The following is a 17,524-nucleotide window of genomic DNA, read 5'->3' as shown; positions in this document are numbered from 1 at the left end:
ACCGTTGAATTTGTAACAAAATTTCCAATCGAATGGCATTCACAGTTAAAATTTTTTCAGATTTTCAAATTTCTGCAAAAAATGATGATGTACCCCCTTATGAAAAAAGCGAAATTTGGGCATTTTTAAGAGAACGGCTTTCAAAAATCGATTTTTATACCAAAACAAAATTATTTTTTCTAGAAATCGATCGAGATGGATTTTATTGGACGCCAGCTGTACAAAACAGTCATTCTTATGACTGTGCGTTATATTTTGTCCAAGTTACATCAAAAAGACTCTCTGGAAATGTTTAATTTTCTTAATTCTCCAAAAACCCAAAAAACCACGGTAAAAAATCAGTTTTTGTACCAAAACTCTAGGAAATAATGGTCCCAAGTTAGAATGTCATGCATCGTTGGATTCGTCATAAAATTTCTAATAAAATGGCATTCACAGCTAAAAATTTTTAATCTGACCAAATTTTGGCAAAAAATGATGATGTATCCCCTTATCAAAAATGAAAAAATGGCCAAAAAAAGCTTTTTAAAAATATGAAAACAACGAATTTTTATAAATCGACCGTTGGTGGATTTAATAGGTCGCCGGCTGTACAGGACAAATTACAATTGTATTTATTGTATTTCGGCAGTATCATAAAAAACCCACCAGCATAGAAATCGGTACTTTACCTGGAATTTGCCAACCTCTACTATAACAATACATTTTTAAAAATCGAACACCTTTAAGTTGTTTTTATAAATATGATAAATAAAAACAGATTTTAAATTTATTTTTAAAACTTGTTTGTTTATTCTTTTTTCCCTTTTTGATTTTTTTTTCATTAATTAAATTAATTATTAAATATACATTCAGTTAAGATTCCCGAAAAAAAAGTACTGTGGCTGCATTATTTAAGTGAACGTGTCGTGTTTGGGTGTTGTCTTTAAAAACGTGGACGTGAATGTGTGTGGTACAATTAGATCTGCAAGAGTTCTCCCATCTACATTTATATACGATTATCCATTAGTTATTGCTATTGTAATCGTTGTTTCTTTTTTACTGCCCTCGATATTGATTAACCGCTTGACCCGCCCCCCAACTACCCTTCCCCGCCGAAAAGTTCGCTTAGCTAACTAAAAAACCCGAGCATTGTGAGGAAATCTCAATATAAAAAAGTGCGAGTAGAGGTTATTTTTGAAATAACCGATTGGTGAAGGGGGTAATTTCAGAGGGGAGGAGGTTCCAATTTCGATTCCGGTTCCGCTCACAATGCTGATTTACAAGACGCACATTTAGCTCTGTATATACACAAATTTGTATCGTTATATTATATATAATAAGGCAAATATGACGAGGGTCAATGAAAAGTGGAATACACATCTTGTGGAGCATCTTCATTTTCTGGAGAGACGGTGCATTTCAGTTGAGTAAGGCCAAGTAAATATACTTTATGCGTTTTAAAGGCGAACTTAATGGAAACTTAGTGGTTTCAGAAAAGGCAGTTATTAAAGAAAGAAACTTGGGAGTAAGTTCGATGTATTAAATAAAAACTGAGCATTTCCATTTAAAAATTTCATTGCTATTACACCTATGAAACGCACTGTCCGAACGTATTTATGTATTGTCACAGAAACCAGTCATTCATGTGTATGTGTGTGTGTATTATTTGATTAAGTTTTAACATCGAAAAAAAATCGTTAAGTACTTAAAAGTTTAGATCAAGTTGTTTACAAAATCATTTGCATGTTTTCACAAATTAAACATATGTCAAGTTTATGTTTTTTTCTTTTTAGTATCAGTTTTAGGGAAGGCCGAAAGAAAAAAAGAAATTAAAAATGTAGGCATGGGTGCAAATAAATTGAGGACAATAATAAATGAGGACAATATAAAAACTATTAATTTGAAAATATAATAACATCTCGAATTAAATATTTTTCATTTGAAACAATCATATTTTCATAGCCTACTAGGAATAGTTCCGAAATACCGCCCTTTTCATTTGTCATATTTTAATAAGAGCTTTGATTTCCAAGTCAAATTAGTTTACCATTGTCCAAACTATAAAATCGACCCAGCCCAAAGTGTCTGTGTGTGTGTGATAAGCGTTTTGTTGTCGTTTAAGTTTCCCTTCGTTCCCTCTTTTGTTTTATGAAATTTTTTGGTCGTCTTGTCTTTTAGGTTTCCGGATCGCCTGAAGCTCCTTCCTCGCCGCCCGCCTCCTCCGTTACCAGCTGGGAGCCACTGCGTCAGGGCAGCAGGAGCGGGCGGAAGTAGGCGCGGCAGAAGATCGTCGATGCCGAGGGCGGCAGATCCTGGTTGCGGTAGTACATGTTGCACTCGCGCTCCGTCAGCTTGTCAAACACGGCCGCATAGTCGCGATGGAATGTGGCCAGGTCCACGTTGCTCCTGCCGATGGCGGTCAGGGCCAGGAAGAGGATGTCGCGGTAGAACGAGTGCGACCGCTCCACTCCATTGCTCTTCAGCTTGTGCCGCTCGTTGGCCAAACGCTTCAGCGGCGTGGCGAAGTCGTTCACCCGGATGGCCGAAATGATTTGCTGAATGACACTGCAATGGAACACAAAGCAATTTCCCAATTAAAATCAAATCAAAATCAAAACTTCGAGGGACAACCACTCACTTCTTGTTGATCTGCGCCTGATCGGTGAGCAGCGCCTTCAAGAGCGGACTCGTCGGCTGGGTCTCCCTGTACAGGATGTACATCGGCGGGCCACTGGCCTCGCTGTGCAGGCCGAGATTGTCCCACAGACACTGGATGTGCACCGTCTTCACCTTGCTCAGGGGGTCAATGTGCTCCTTGTCGCTCTGCAAAATGGACAAGAAAACATTGAGTTGTCTATTTGAATAAATATTAGGCACTATTTACTCAGAAAAGTTAATTTAGAAATCGTATAGTAATAATTATAATAGCTAACTGCTGCAAACTAATTTTGAAATCACTCAATTTAATGGAAGTATTCTTTATCAACTATTGTTTTGAATTAATGGACTTTATTCACATTTTAGACATTATTTTAAAATTATTTGTTCTAAAAAGTTAGCCTATAAATTCTATAACTCTTATATAAGCTATAAAAAACTACTTTTTTAAATCGCTAAATTTACAGAACTTTATTAATCAATAACTAATGTTTTGAATTTAGCAATAAACTATTTCTTTTAAATCAATATTTGTATAGGAGCTATTATTTTAAGAAGTTTAAACTCTTAATTTAAAATTTTGTTCATAAACTAATAACTCTCATTGGAAAGTCAGTATTTTAATTATTATTAGTTAATTATTTACTTACCGGGACAGGCAGACAGAGCTCCGGCAGATGCGTCTTGCTCTCGATGCGCTCCATCAGCCAGAGCAGGTTCCAGTAGATGATCGGGTGCTCCTCGACGAACTCCGGCTTGATCAGCGCGATGTCGCCCTCCTGGGTGAGTATGTTCTCCAGCTCCTTGCGCAGCACCAGCGGATTCAGATACGGCACGGTCAGGCTGGACTTGTGGCTGGTGCCGTTGGCTGGCTGCTCCTTCTTGCCCCCATTCTCCTCCGACTGATTCGTCTGATCCGGATGATCCGGCTGATCCGACTGATCTGGCTGATCCAACTGAACTGACTCCTCCACCTGCCGCTCGATCTGGACACTGAGGAAGGGCACGGTGAGCTTGTTGCAGGCGTGGCAGGTGGTGTTCAGATTGGAGTCCTCCGCCGTCCAGCCACTCATGATCTCCTCGTCGTAGACGAGCACCGAGCAGTTGTGGCATTGCGAGCAGGTCGTCAGCTGGATGAGCACATCGCAATCACGATCCGCGGTGCTCTACGGGGATCGAAAGGTTATCCCGTCAGTATATAGAACAAGAAGGAACACTATACTCGAGTGCCACGACTGTAAAGCACTCGTAACTCAGCTAATTTCTAAAATATGCAATCCTGCTTGAGTGGCGCCATCTGACGAATGGCAGCTAACCAATTTCAAAATAAATATTCCCCAAAAATTCATCCCGTTTTAGGTGGCGCCATCTGTCGAACTGTAGTGGCAACACTACACACTAAGAGTGAGCTGTCGCCCACCTAATGAAAAAAAAATTACTCAAAAAATAGTTTAAAGTTTTTTGCGCTGCTTAGGCATAACTAGCGTCTGCATTTTAAGTTCCCAATCTCTGTTTTTATATATATATAAATGTATAATAGTATATAATATCATATACCTTTTTCATTCTACTAGTAACAGTAATAATTAAGTTTGAATTCGGGTTCAAACCGCCAACTCACCTCGCCAATCACACTGTAGAGGTTGTCGGGCAGAGCGGGAAAGGCGTGCATGTGCAGGGCGCCGGTGGAACTGTTCTCGCCCAGCGGCACCAGGTTGTTGTAGCTGGACTTGCGCGACTCACTGAGCCTGCCCCAGGGGTCCAGGTCGCTGGAGACGCGCCGCAACTTGCCCTCCTCGTGGACGGCGGCATCGTGCTCCTCCTGCTCCGGATTGCCGGCCTGCGGATGATGGTGGTGCGGATGCGCATGGTGATGCGCATGGTGATGCGGATGGTGCAGCCCATGGTGCGGATGGCCGTGCCCGTTGTTCGTCTTCGTCGGCGTCGAGTTGGCCGAGATCACGCCCTTGATCTCGTCGAACTTCTTGGTCAGCGAACTGGCCGCCGACTTGATGCTGCTCAGGCTCCCCTGGATCAACTCGTTCGACTTCTTGCCCGTCAGGCTGGGACTGTGTTTTGTACAAATATCGTGAATTAATCGACTTGCTATACACCGGACACTCATTAGATCTACAACGAAACGAGAATGAAGTGGAGCCAACAACAGCTGATTTCAAGGGAGAATAGTCAAAGTCGTGGCTAAGTATGAGCAATGTTTAAGTTCTGTATTATTATCTGCATAAGTTCTTTAAACAGAAAAACGAGTCTAAGAAAAAATTAAAAAAAAAACATTAAAAACTTCTATAAAATTAAACTTTAATCATCAGAAACTAGTGTAATTGTAATATTTATCACGTTTACATTTAATTAAATTTTAATTATTTTAATTTTTTGTCTCTTTTTTGTAAGTTATTATGTTTTAAAGAGATTTTCGCTTTGACTGTTTGGTTTAATAAAATTTAGAATCCAGGAAATCAACTGCTGGTGGTGCTGCCATATATGGTGGTGCGGTGCTTGTGGATGGCCGTCGTTAGTTTGATTAATTCGAGTTAGTGTGGATGCTATGCGTGGCTTTTGTCAAACCTTGAATTGCCCGCCACCAACGAAGATTTAGAAGGGGACTTTTAACTTGAAACCGTAACCGTAACCAAAGACGAAATTTTGTGGAACAGCATTTCGGGGTGTGGAACTTATGTGAAACACAAAACAAAAACAAGAGGTTAGGTCTCTGTTGTGGGTGTTTTCTTGTTCCGATGTGTGTTAATTGCCGCTGTCCACTTATTATAATACGCTAAGAAATATATGCAGCATAAACAGCCTTGATTTAAGCGTTATGATGTTAAAATGCTAAACATAAATTATTTGCTTATTTTTTAATGCAAGTACATAAACATAGACAAACAAAAATAATGTTGAAAGAGGCATTTGAATTTGATTTTATAAAAAACTTTTTAAAAACATTTTTTTAATTGATATTGAACATATATGTATAGGACTATATTTTTATTTCTTTTAAAATTGAAAACTTTTTGTGGAACCCAAGTGGAATCTATGTGTCAAAATAATTATTCACAGAGGACATTACGTGGACAATAAAATACACTTAAACATAACACTGTAAAATTTGGATTTATAATCGAAGATAAATTATGTAATATGTACTATATATTATTATTAGGACATAACCATTTAAATCACTCCCTTCACCTTGTAAATATAAATTAGTCATTGAATGCTAGGTGGATCTTGTGGAAAGCAGCACAACACACAATTGGGTGTAGTTTTCGGGTATGTGTGTCTAGAAGATCTCTAAGAAAGGTCTCCACTTACCTTATGCTCGATATATTTTCTATAATATTGGCGGGCAATTTCAAGTCTTTCTTAAGGGACAATCGTGCGGGTGAATAACGTCTAAGATATAATTATATATATATATATGTAAATAAATCATAAAACGAATGTGGCACAAAAAAGAGTTGGATTTAGAGAGAGGTAGATAAATAGAGAGTAGAATACATAGGGCTTTTCCAGATTTGCAGATCACTTTCTTAAATTCGATTAATTGATTTGGATTCATATCCCTAGTAAACTAAGTTTTGACCAGCAAATGATGTGAAAGCTGGAAAAGCCCCGTAGGATAAAGTTGAAAAACGGGGATCACTAATCCGCTTGCTTTGGTGAGTGGACGTGGAATGCATGTGGAAACTGTGTGTTCAGATGATACGAAAATCGAAAATCAAAAGGAGACACAAAGTAAGAAAGTGAGGGGGGAACGGAGGAGAAGAAGGATGAAAATGAAAATAAAAATGGACTGTGGTCTGTGGAACGCCGGAGTTACCCGAACGTCAACTTCAGCGAGGATCCGATGTTGGCCAGGCTGTTGGTCACCCCGCTGCTGGCCACCGGCATCGTCTCCGAGCGGTGCATGCTCTTCCCGATCTGCGTCGACTCGTCGAAGGTGGCGCTCCGTGGGCCGCGGAACAGGATCGGCTTGTCGCTGTATATGTTGCTGTCGATCTGCGACTGCTGCAGCTGCTGCTGCTGCTCCTGCTGCGTGGGCGTGGCACTGGCGACGGACTCCTCCTCGTTCAAGGCGCCCAGCGGATCGTTCTGGGTCACGGGCGTGCGTGGCGAGATTCTGGGGAGTGCGGAAAGGGAAGAGTATTATTTAAATATCAATAAAACAAGATTTGAATTTAAAGCAAGGTCTGCAAATAACGATTAAAAATTATTAACTTATTTTAATAAAAAATAGCCAATCACTTTTACATTTTAAAAAAATGCTTTAATATTAATAAATATTTTTGAGTAATTAGTAAAATAATTTTTTTTTAATAATAAATGTTCTTCAAGAGTATATATATAAAACAAAAAAAAAAAAAAACAATATATTATAATCATTATTTGGCGATTTTCAAATTAGAACTTATAATGATTATCGTACTGCTTCACAGAAATGGATGATTGCAAGCATTTGGAAACTCACTTGGTTGGACTCTGCACCCGCTGCCGTGCCCGCTGGGCGGCCACATGCTCGTCGACCTCGTCCTCGTCCTCGTCGTCCTCCTCGTCCGCCTCGTAGTCGCCACCAGCACCGCCGGTGTATGCCAGCCCATCGGCGCCCGCCTCCAATTGCTTTTGCGGCGTGCTCGGCGATCCGGCCGTGTACTCGTCATCGTCCTCCTCCTCCTCCTCATCCTCGTCCTCGTCGTCGTCGCCGCCGCCTATGCTCATGATCTGCTTGCGCGGCTGCTGCTGCTGGAGGGCCTTGGCCAGGATCTCGGTGTCGCCGCCATAGGTGGGCGTGTTGGGGGCACTCCGCTCGCCGGGGATAAGCAGTCCGGCGGCGCTGTTGGCCACGCCCTCGTCGTTGGCCTCGCTGCTGCCGCCCGTGACCGTCTGGCGGACAATGCTGCCCAGCTTGTAGCGCAGCCGGTCGAAGGCGGCGAAGTCGAGCAGCCCATGGCCGCCGCCATCGCCGGTGGAGGAGGCCAGACTGGTGCGCGACTGCCCGTCCACCGTCTCCAGTGTGCTGAGGTTCTGATCCTGCGAGGCGCTCAGCGACTTGTTCACCTTGGAGGCGGCCCGCTGCCGGCCGGCGCGTCGGAACTGGGCCGCCCCCAGCACCACGTTCTTGATGCGGTTCCAGCGGATCTGGCTGAGTGTGGTGCTGTCGCTGGGCCACTGGGACTCCAGCACGCAGCGGTTGTAGAAGCCATAGGTCAGGGCGTTGGCCTGGACGCCCGAGCGCTTCATCAGGTAGTGCAGACGGACGGCCAGCACCGGCAGATTGTGGATGCCGCACAGCTGCATCATGATGCGGTAGCAGAACTCGTCGCAGGTGATCTTCAGGCGACTGGCCCGCACCAGGACGTCGTAGGCGGCGCGCAGGATGTCCGGCTCCTTGCCCGCGTGCCGCGGGTCCAGCACCATCGAGGGCAGGATGAGGAAGTACAGCGAGTAGCAGGTGGCCAGCAGGTACTTGGACCACGCCTCCGGATGCTGCTGGCACCGGCTGGCCATCTTCTGCGACAGCTTGATCTCGTGCTTGGTGCGCCGCGCAATCGGCGATCCCGGCGAGAGCGAGGCGTTCAGCTGCAGCTGCAGGAACTTCGACAGCGCTGTCTTCTTGGTGCTCTGCAGCAGCTCCGGCTGCAGCGTAAAGTTCTCATAGTTGTAGGCCAGTCCGGCTCCACTTCCTGCTCCTGCTCCTCCGGATCCACCTCCTCCTCCGCCTGCCGGCGTCACGCTGTCCGGCGGAAAGATGTACTTGGTGCGCTCACTGTTCTGGCCCGTGTCCCAGTCCACCAAATGCAGCTGGGCGGGCGTCTCGTCGTAGTTGCCCACCTTTTCCGCACACTCGTCAAAGAAGCTGAGGCCATGGTCGCCGTCGGAGACGAAGGAGCGCTCCTCAATGAACCGGATGAACATCTGGGTCTTCATCATCAGCTCGAAGAACTTCTGGTGCGACTGTTTTTCGGCGGAAAGTTAATGCTCATTTAGAATCTTACATGCCAATGTTGAGTTTTTAAAATATCATTATCAATCCCTTCGTCTTAACGATCAATAAATCTTTTATACAGCTCTAGTTTCTACTTATCCCTTACCTTAGTATAATTTAATTTAAATTCTGAAATGCAATTACTGACTTTTACTTGCTTCTATTGTTTAGCTATTTAATTTTAAACTGAAATTCGTACACTAGACAGATATATACTGTTCTGTTAATATCAATGGTTGGTGTTATATTATATATCAGATATATATCTATATAATACCTCCACTTCCTTGTAAACTACTTAAAGTCTTTGATTTTTATAAATCTTATAACTGTTATGTGCTGTTTTAGCTTTTAACAATCAACTAACTTATCTGTTGATACAACTAGCGTTTCTAGTTGCTCCTAACCTTCATTAAATTTAATTAAAATTATAATTCAATTCAATCACTTCGACTTTAAGATGCTCCTAAGGATCTACTAGATCTACAACCCTAGTTCCTAGCTATGCCTTACCTTATCGCGCGACCGCAAGAAGGCCTTCAGCTGGAAGAGGGCACTCGGATCGGTGGCTCCCACGGAGGGCGCTTTGGAAATGGGCACCAGGAAGTCCCTGTAGCCGCGCAAAATGCTGGCCATGAAGAGCAGAAAGGCCTCCTGGATGCGCTGCTCCAGCACCAGCTCCCGCTTCCGCTTCCGGATGTCGCGGTCCAGACTGTTCGTGGAGTCATAGCTGATGGGCTTGGCGTTCTCCAGTTCGGTGAGCGTCTGGCGGAGCAGGCGGGCTGCCCGTTTTGGCAGCAGTTTGGGCGACAAGTGGCGCTGCGATTCGCACAACTGCAAAATGCAAGGTATTTAAGCGATTTGCAATCATAAAGGTTAGCCCCAAACTCACGCTTATGTTGTTGGTGTCCAGATCAATGCAGGTGACATCCGTGGGCGGCTCGTACAGATCGAAGAAGCGCGAGTCCACGCCAATCAGGTAGGGCAACGGGGCATGCAGCACCTCCGCCAATCCCAGTGGACAGAGCGGGATGTACGGACACTGCCACTTGAAGGGGAACAGCAGGGACACAATGGCCTCGGCCACAGCAGTCAACGTGGCAGGTCTACGGAGGAGATTACATCAAGCACATTGAAGGGGTTTCGAGAAGGGAATCATTTGGGATAGCAACCTGAGTGAGTGGATGAGTATCTTCTGTTCGGTGAGGGCCAGCAGCAGCACATGCAGACAGTTGTCGGTGCCCAGGTTCTGGAGCAGCATGTGGAAGCCGGCGCCACTTCGCGGCAGCGGCGAATCCTCCGGCTGGGTGAGCAGGATGCGATCGTTGGACTCGCTGGACAGCTGCAGGTGGATGCTGGGCGCCGGAAATGGGACCTCGTCCAGCAGCTGGGTGATGTAGCGTTCCACGGGAATGGGAATATTGACGCCATACAACACCATGCGCTGGAAAGAGAGTGGTTCACATTGGGATCATACTGATCAGACCGAAATGGAGGGGTAAACAAACTCACATGGAGATACTTGAGCCACTTGTCGAAGGTGTCACCGAAGGGATGGTGCGACAGCAGGCAAATGGCCTTGATCATGTGCAGCGAGTGCTGGCCGCCGAACTCCTCGTTCCAACCGAGCAGCTCCTTCTGCTCCGCCGACAACTGTGACTCACTAAAAAGAGTAGTTCATAGATGCATTAATTTCCACAAACAATCAGTGCAGTGGCCACCTACTCATAGTCCTCGTAGAAAGTCAAAGCGGATCCGTAAACCTTATAGGTGCCATCGTTGACCGTCAGCACAAAGGTGCTGAACACCGGACTGATGGGCTTGCGCTTCTCCGCCCCATTGACGTGGGGCCAGGCCTCCAGGGAGGCGCCCATCGGCAGGCAGAAGAGCGGCACACTCGGACACAGGTTCAGCGGGAAGTCGGTGTGGTCGACGGTGGGGTAGCGCAGCAGGATCTCCGGCTTGTAGCTGATGTGCTTCGGCCGGTACATGGACTTCTTGTAGCACAGGAACACGTCGCTGCCCACGAAGCCCTTGTTCAGGGGCTTGTAGATCAGGCAGAAGGCGTGCGGAGCCCGCTCGCCCTTGCTCTGGACGATGACGCACAGTTCGGTGACCACCAGCTCGTTGCAGGGCATGTCCGCCCGCGCACGGCGGTACGTGAGGAACGTCTTGGCCGACGAGTTGTTCACGTTGGCCACCCGACCCTCGGGCGTCTCCGCCACGATCTCCGCATCGGACATGATCCGCTCGTGGCCATCGTACAGCACACCTGCAAGAGAAGAGTCGGATTAATATATAAACCTTGAAATTGAATAGGTTAATAACCCTGCCTGCAATTCAGTTTTATTTCAATTCTGTGTATATAATCATATATGCCCTACTAAACTAAAAACTTTAGTGGCTGCCTCTGTCAAATGAAGAAATGAGTTAACGAAAGTAATCGCTCATATTTGATTTAAATAAATATCTGTTCGTTGACATTATCACGAGTAGCGACGAGATTAACAACATTAAAGTTTACTTCTGATATCAAGAAAACCAACAGAGCTTTCCTTTGATTGATGGAATCTACTCCAAACAAATATTAGTTTTCAGAAAAAAATCAACGGAAGTTGCAACATATGATTAGAGTTTTTCAAACAAACGACTTCTTCATTGATAAAAAATTTAGATTCCCATTTCCTCATTTAAATTAAGAAATCTTCTTTTGGTTTTGTCATTGCAAAGTAATGACATAAACCTGAAAAAAGTGTCATTTATAAGGCCTTAGTCATCATTTCTTATATGCATTTTTCCAGTTTTGCAGATATACGAAGTAATGAATTCAGATTTGCTCAGATTGATTTCCAGGAAATATATTTTGTTTATTTACCAAATGTTATCAGTCTGTCAGTAAATAAATATACAAAAGAAATAAAATTCTTAAAAATGCTGATAATAATTATGTTTAAAAACGTTTCAAGATTTAAATTCTGAGAGGCCGAGAGATATTTTCGACTTCTTCGGACCAATTGGCACGAATACTAACTGGCATTTATGGGACACCCCCTACTTTGACTGGAATTAGCTACTTCCTGCGATTCACACCCACCTTTGCTCTTAAACACAAGAAAATATAAAATAGTTTACGATGGTCATAAACCCCGATAAGAGCTCAATTTGCAGGAGGAGACGGATACTCTAGCGGTCAGACCTCGTCTCTGAGGTGGTCACCCACCTATGTCCACCAGTGGCGGGCGGTCCTTGCCCCGCCGGAAGTAGATGTAGCAGTCGGTGGTGCGGACCGATCCGTGGTTGAGGTTCGCCTGCAGACCCGTGGGCGTGTGCGAGAGGAGCTCGTATCCCTCGGGAACCTCCTCGCCGAGCAGCGGGAAATAGACACCGATGTCCGTGATCGGCTCGATGGTGCTGGCCGCCCGCAATCTTCCCGAGTCGTTGAAGATGTTCTCCTGCAGCAGCTGCGGATGCTCCGGCATTCCGGCCACCACAAAGTAGTCGGCGATGCGCTTCTCCTCCATGGCGACGCCGTTTCCTCTGCAAGAGACAGCCAAAGACCCGGGTTGAGTGGTTAATTCTTGGGCATGGCGGGTATGGGACTGCGACTTGCAGGACAGATAAGATAAGGCCACAGTGGATACCAGTAGGGGCTGCTCCCAATCCCATATTAATTAATATTTTTCAGTTATCTCCAGTCGGGGGCAAAGTCAATGGGACTTTCGAGGGGAGACTCGATAAGTGGCACAAGTAGTTGTGTGATTCCCATGGCTAGCAGAAATCATGGATCCTTTTTTACGCGAGTAAGTGGTAAATCGAAAAATTGGACTTTAAAAAACCGGTTTGGTATAGCATCTAGTGAAGGCCGCTAAGAATTTAAGAACCTTTGTTATACACCATGCCTTAAATGCGTTAATTTTTAACTAGACTTTTTATAAAAAAATATAAGAACACTTTAATAATGTTGAATTAAATTCAGATTTTAAATTTGCAAAATACTTTTAAGACTAAAAAAACTATTTTGAAAATACAAGGACTGAAATAAATTTTTATGGAATATTAAATAGTTAATAAAATCTAGTTTTAACATATTACATTTGTATTATATGAGATCTATAATAAAATGGTAATTAATGATCGGATTCTATCAATGTAGCTTTCAGTGAATTATGACCGCAATAAATCATAGTCATTTCTGGGTGACCCACTGGCGTAGTCAGACCCCCTTTCGGTGACCCCAGCGAGGGTTCACCGTGCCTTTTTCCGCGTGGCGCAAAATACTTTGTTTACATTGCCCGATGATAAACTGGGATTCGTATTGGAATCGCAGGCACTATGGCTGCGACTCTTATTGGACTTTGTATGCTTCGAATTTCAAATTTGTATGCTCCATAAAAGCAGCAACAATAAATGGAGCTGGGGAAACAAGTTCCGCTTGATGATTCAACTTCCTCCGCTTCCGCTTTGCAGAACAACAACAGCCAAAGTCGCTTTTTGTTTGTGTTGATTGCTGATGCGTTGTTTTTGTTTACAGAAGTCCAATTGGAGGGGGTGGGCGGGGGTTGTTTTCTGTGGGGACAGGGGCGTGGGGAGGAGAAGGGGTTAACTTACTGCACTCCCGTTTCTTGTCCTCCAAGAGGGCGGGGGGCGGAGGGGGCGTGCTGACTTGGGCAACCTTCAGTTGCTTTTGTTGTTCGCCTTGGACTGCAATTGTCGCTTTTCCTTAGCTTTTCTTCTTCTTCACACTACGTTAATTTCCACACACCAACACACACGCACACACACACAGTTGGACTACTTGAGAGTTTTCCTTTACATCATTTTCTCAGGGTTTTCCTTTTGAACTATTTAACTTAACCACCAGATGCGATTAAAGCGCGCATAATTCGTTAACGAATTCCAGCAAAATTAACCTACGTAAATACGTGTGGAGTGCACTGGACAAAAAAGTAAATTAATGTTCATTTAACTAGTCAATGTGTTCGCGACTCTGTGTGACTGGCAAAATGGCCAATCGCCTGTACGCGCGATTTGCGAACTATAATTATTGTCAAATACGAAAAAAACACAGGCACGCGACGACGGAAATTTATAACTATTATTAATAAGTTTTTGGCCTTCCCATTAGGCTTTTTTGTAGTGTTACCAGATACCGCTTAAAAAAAATCCGTTATTTTTACCAGTGCTACCAGATGGAGCTCAATTTTTTATCGATGAGCTTCGAAGCTTGCTATCGCCAAATTGTTTGCGGGCGCGCCTAAGTTGAATTCAACGAACGTAAAAATGTTATGATTAATTTAATAAACCATACTAATGATAGCTTATTTTAGTGCTAAACATAAAAAACATCAAATGCAAATTTCAATATATTTGAATAAATAATTGTTGGCGCTGTCTCCGGCCATAATTTTTTAGCAGATCGGGGTTCCACGGTTGATTGGACATCCAAGGTGGTGTTTTGGTGTCTGGATGTTTATATTTATTTATTTATATTTATCATAAATAACCGCTTTCTTTTACAACAATCACGCATGTTCAAAATGAAGGATTCCGATCTGGAGTGAGACCAAAATGCTATGCACAGTAATTCTATGTTTTCAAAGCTTGAATTTACAATCGATAACAGGCGTTGTCATCTCTAGCACGGTCAGCTGATTTTACCATCTCAATTGAAAAAATGGATGCGAAACCCAAACGATCATTTAAGCGCCCGTTTGCCTTTCCCAAGAACTGTGTGTACCGCCCACTACGGCAGATAAGCAATATGGAGCGGAATCTAAAGCTGCCCGCCGGAAGACCCACCTGTGAGTACCAGGAACAAACATTTTCCAAGGGCTTTTTACCCTACATGTTTGCTATTCGTTTTTCCCAGACTTCACGCTCAATGCACCGCCCTCGTTGGTTCCGGCCAAGAAATATTCGGACATCAGCGGTCTGCCCGCTCCATATGCCGATCCGCACACCAAGCTGAGGTTCGCCAATGCCGATGAGTACGCCTCCATGCAGCACATGCCCTCGGACATCATCAATGGGTACTTAACAGTGCGCGGCTATACGAGCGCCGTGGGATAATGCGTCTATATAGCATATATATCCCATACATACGATGTGTTCCGCCCCTGGAGGCACTGCCCGAGGCCTTGCGATCCGACCACCACTCACAATAGCCAATTACGGAGCTGCTGGCCTTACTTTTACTGGCATTGCGTGTTAGGCTATTGATTTCAAATGTTTGGCTGACTGCTTCCTGGCTGTAACTCTACATTCAAGGGGATAAGCACACTAAGCCACAAGCCACACCAATAATTCCTTCATGCTAGTTTTTGCAACTTTCTTAGCCTTAAATCTTTAGAAATTTGGGTATTTTTGACTGTAACATTGGGTTTCTTAGGTTCAAGGTGGGATTACTACCTTGGGGGTCGAAAATTGTAAAAGTTAACAAAGGAGAAATACCACCTAAGTCATAATGAAAAAATAAACATTTCAACTAGCGATACGTGCAAATTTGAAAATTTTTTGGACTAACTTTGTAGTTAAACAATATCAATTGTACTTTTGCCTTTACGTCTTTCCAGTTTTGAAATAAACATTGAATCAAATGTAATAATTTATTAACAAAATGATTAATCATAAGTTGGGCAAAAGCAAATGGCCCTTTGACAAATAAAGTAATGGAGTTTTTATTTAAGGACATTTATAAACGTTTTACAAACTACATCTCTATCATAATATCATTCGCAAGTATCAATATTATTGTGTATTATTTAGCAGCTATCAGAAGTACCAAAAGCAAGTTTCTAAAACTTTTGTAATTACTGGGGCTTCTCTCTCTTTCTTTCTTTCATTCATTCTACTCTTTTGCCATCTCTCTCGTAAACGTATTTCGAGCTTGCTCCTCCATTGTTTTCAAGTTCCAGGAACCGGACTAGTGGCTCCGCAATGATCCGTGCTTCTCCTCTCCGCCCCCAATTTGTTTTGTGGCAGTCGACTTAGGCTCTTATCCTTTTGGGTTTTATGGTTTTTGGATGCTAGCCGGCTTGGTTGATGGGCCGGCTAATACTGTTCGGCTGCGTGAGCATCTGCAGATCAGAGCGGAAGCTCCGGGGCAGCCCCGAGATGTCCAGCTGATGCTTGAGCACCACCATGGTGGCCAGCGTCTTCAGGGTGGGCTCAAAGTCCAGCACATGCAGATCGCTGTAGTCGATGAGCGCCACGCCCGCAGGAGCACCGCCGGCAGCAGTTGCCTCCTGATTGGTGGGCGAGACAGCTACCGGCGAGCCACTGGCGGTGGCACCACTCCTCGGACTGGTGCCGCCGAACAGGAACATCCTGGTGGCCATCACAATGGCGCATTGCCTTCGCCGCGCCGTCGGCGCCTTGCCGTTGGCCCGTATGAGGTTCCACAGCTTGGTGCGCGGATCGAAGGTATACAGATCGTTGAAATGCTGGTCCAGCAGGCCGTTGTAGCCCCCGAAGACGTAGATCAGTTTGTTGTAGACGAACATGCTGTGGCTGCGCCGGCCCACGGGCACCTTGCCGGCCGTGAATGGCCGGTGCCAGACCTTGGTCTTCATGTCCAGGTAGACGATCTCGTGGCAGTAGGTCTCCTCCTGGCTGTGGTACGGACTGTGCTTGTCCCCCCGGCCGCCGAAGATGTACATGCGCTCCTGCTCGTAGGCCACCGCCGCATGGAAGTCCCTGTAGCTGGGCGGCACCCCGAAGGTCTGCACGTAGCGCCACTCCATTGTGTCCAGATTGAGCGAGTGCACATCGCTGCTGAACTCGTTGATCTCGTCGACGAAGCCGCCGAAGATGAACATGCTGTTGCCAATGACGCAGGCCGAGTGGCCATCGCGAGCGCCGGGCAGGCAGCCAGTGACCGGGGGGCGGGACCACTGCGCCGTCTTGGGATCGAAGCAGTAGAGGGCGTTGCAGAGGTTCTCGTCGTTGCGTCCGCCCCAGATGTAGATGCGATCCTTGTGGGCCACCACCGTGTGGCCGTAGCGCTGGAAGGGCACCAGCGGATACTTGAGCGGCACTCCCGCCGCGTCCAGCTGCTGCGGCACCAGCGTCCAGCGCATTGTGTGCGCATTCAGGACGTGCACGTCGATGGGCTCGTTGTAGCGGTAGTCGTAGCCAGTGCAGTAGCCGCCAAAGCTGTAGATGAAGTCGCCCACGCCCACTGCCGCGTGATTGACCCGCTGCGGCCCACCGTCCAGGTGCACCGTCCACAGCATTTTGGCCACTTGGAAGCGGATTGGCAGCGGAGCACCACTTTGCTTTCGGTGTTGTTTTTTTTGGGTTTTGGGCCAGGCAAACGGGCAGAGCAGATTTGCAGGCACACAAAGGAAAACAAGTGCGCCGCAGTTGCTGCCTGGGCTTTTGGGGATTGGGGAGGAGGGGTGCGAGGTGCAAGGTGCGCGGTGCGAGCGACTGAAGGCCACACAGGTGTAAACGCAACGCTGCTATCAAAAAACCAAACGCTCTGCTCTGCTCCTAAAAAAAAATTAAATCTTTTTTTTGTTGTAGTTGCTTCGTAGAGATGTGAGCGTGACACGAAAATTCGCAAAAGACCCCGTTTCGTGCTTGATATAGCGTTGCCACACTGTCACTTAGCGAATACACCTACCATATTTATAATATCGTGGAATGCCGATGGATTCGTTTTACACTGCATACTTTTGGGCACCTTTATAATGATTTCAAAATAGTTGTATTTTCTGTTGCCCCTTAAAGAAAATTTCTGGTTCTTTCGGAAATTAAAAAAAAAAAAACAGTAATTATCACTTTAATTGATAATCCTTTTACCAAGCTTTTGAAGAGCTAGCTACATTTCATAATCCTTTCTTGCTGTAAAACTGCATTGCATTGAACGCCTATTTTTAA

The 17,524-nt window shown here is 45.1% G+C and overlaps 3 protein-coding genes across 4 annotated transcripts; 1 reads left to right on the top strand and 2 right to left on the bottom strand.

Annotated features, from left to right (window-relative positions):
* Nucleotides 1-805: 805 nt before the first annotated feature.
* Nucleotides 806-13,787, bottom strand: LOC108136502 (DENN domain-containing protein Crag). 2 transcript variants are annotated; one of them, XM_017257737.2, is made up of 14 exons: nucleotides 13,250-13,787; nucleotides 11,862-12,178; nucleotides 10,367-10,913; nucleotides 10,154-10,304; nucleotides 9,814-10,085; nucleotides 9,534-9,747; nucleotides 9,155-9,475; nucleotides 7,127-8,610; nucleotides 6,479-6,778; nucleotides 5,971-6,051; nucleotides 4,262-4,709; nucleotides 3,291-3,806; nucleotides 2,621-2,805; nucleotides 806-2,547 (listed from the first exon to the last, which is right to left on the bottom strand). In XM_017257737.2, the coding sequence occupies exons 2-14, from the start codon at nucleotides 12,160-12,162 to the stop codon at nucleotides 2,229-2,231; spliced, it is 5,139 nt and encodes a 1,712-aa protein (XP_017113226.1). In that variant the 5' UTR covers nucleotides 12,163-12,178; nucleotides 13,250-13,787; the 3' UTR covers nucleotides 806-2,228. The 2 variants fall into 2 exon arrangements, with proteins under 2 accessions (XP_017113226.1, XP_017113227.1); XM_017257738.2 differs by lacking the exon at nucleotides 5,971-6,051.
* A 486-nt stretch (nucleotides 13,788-14,273) lies between these two features.
* Nucleotides 14,274-15,150, top strand: LOC108136630 (INO80 complex subunit C). Its single transcript, XM_017257948.2, has 2 exons — nucleotides 14,274-14,442; nucleotides 14,511-15,150. Exons 1-2 carry the CDS (start codon nucleotides 14,316-14,318, stop codon nucleotides 14,708-14,710), a joined length of 327 nt encoding a protein of 108 aa, XP_017113437.1. The 5' UTR covers nucleotides 14,274-14,315; the 3' UTR covers nucleotides 14,711-15,150.
* Nucleotides 15,151-15,302: 152 nt separating this feature from the next.
* LOC108136629 (kelch domain-containing protein 3) lies at nucleotides 15,303-17,159 on the bottom strand. Its single transcript, XM_017257947.2, has one exon. The coding sequence runs from the start codon at nucleotides 16,873-16,875 to the stop codon at nucleotides 15,667-15,669; it is 1,209 nt and encodes a 402-aa protein (XP_017113436.1). The 5' UTR covers nucleotides 16,876-17,159; the 3' UTR covers nucleotides 15,303-15,666.
* Nucleotides 17,160-17,524: the final 365 nt, after the last annotated feature.

This window comes from Drosophila elegans, unplaced genomic scaffold, assembly GCF_018152505.1.
Source record: "Drosophila elegans isolate 14027-0461.03 unplaced genomic scaffold, ASM1815250v1 contig_149, whole genome shotgun sequence".
Taxonomy (NCBI): Eukaryota; Metazoa; Arthropoda; class Insecta; order Diptera; family Drosophilidae; genus Drosophila; species Drosophila elegans.
This window is presented reverse-complemented; position numbering and strand designations above follow the sequence as displayed.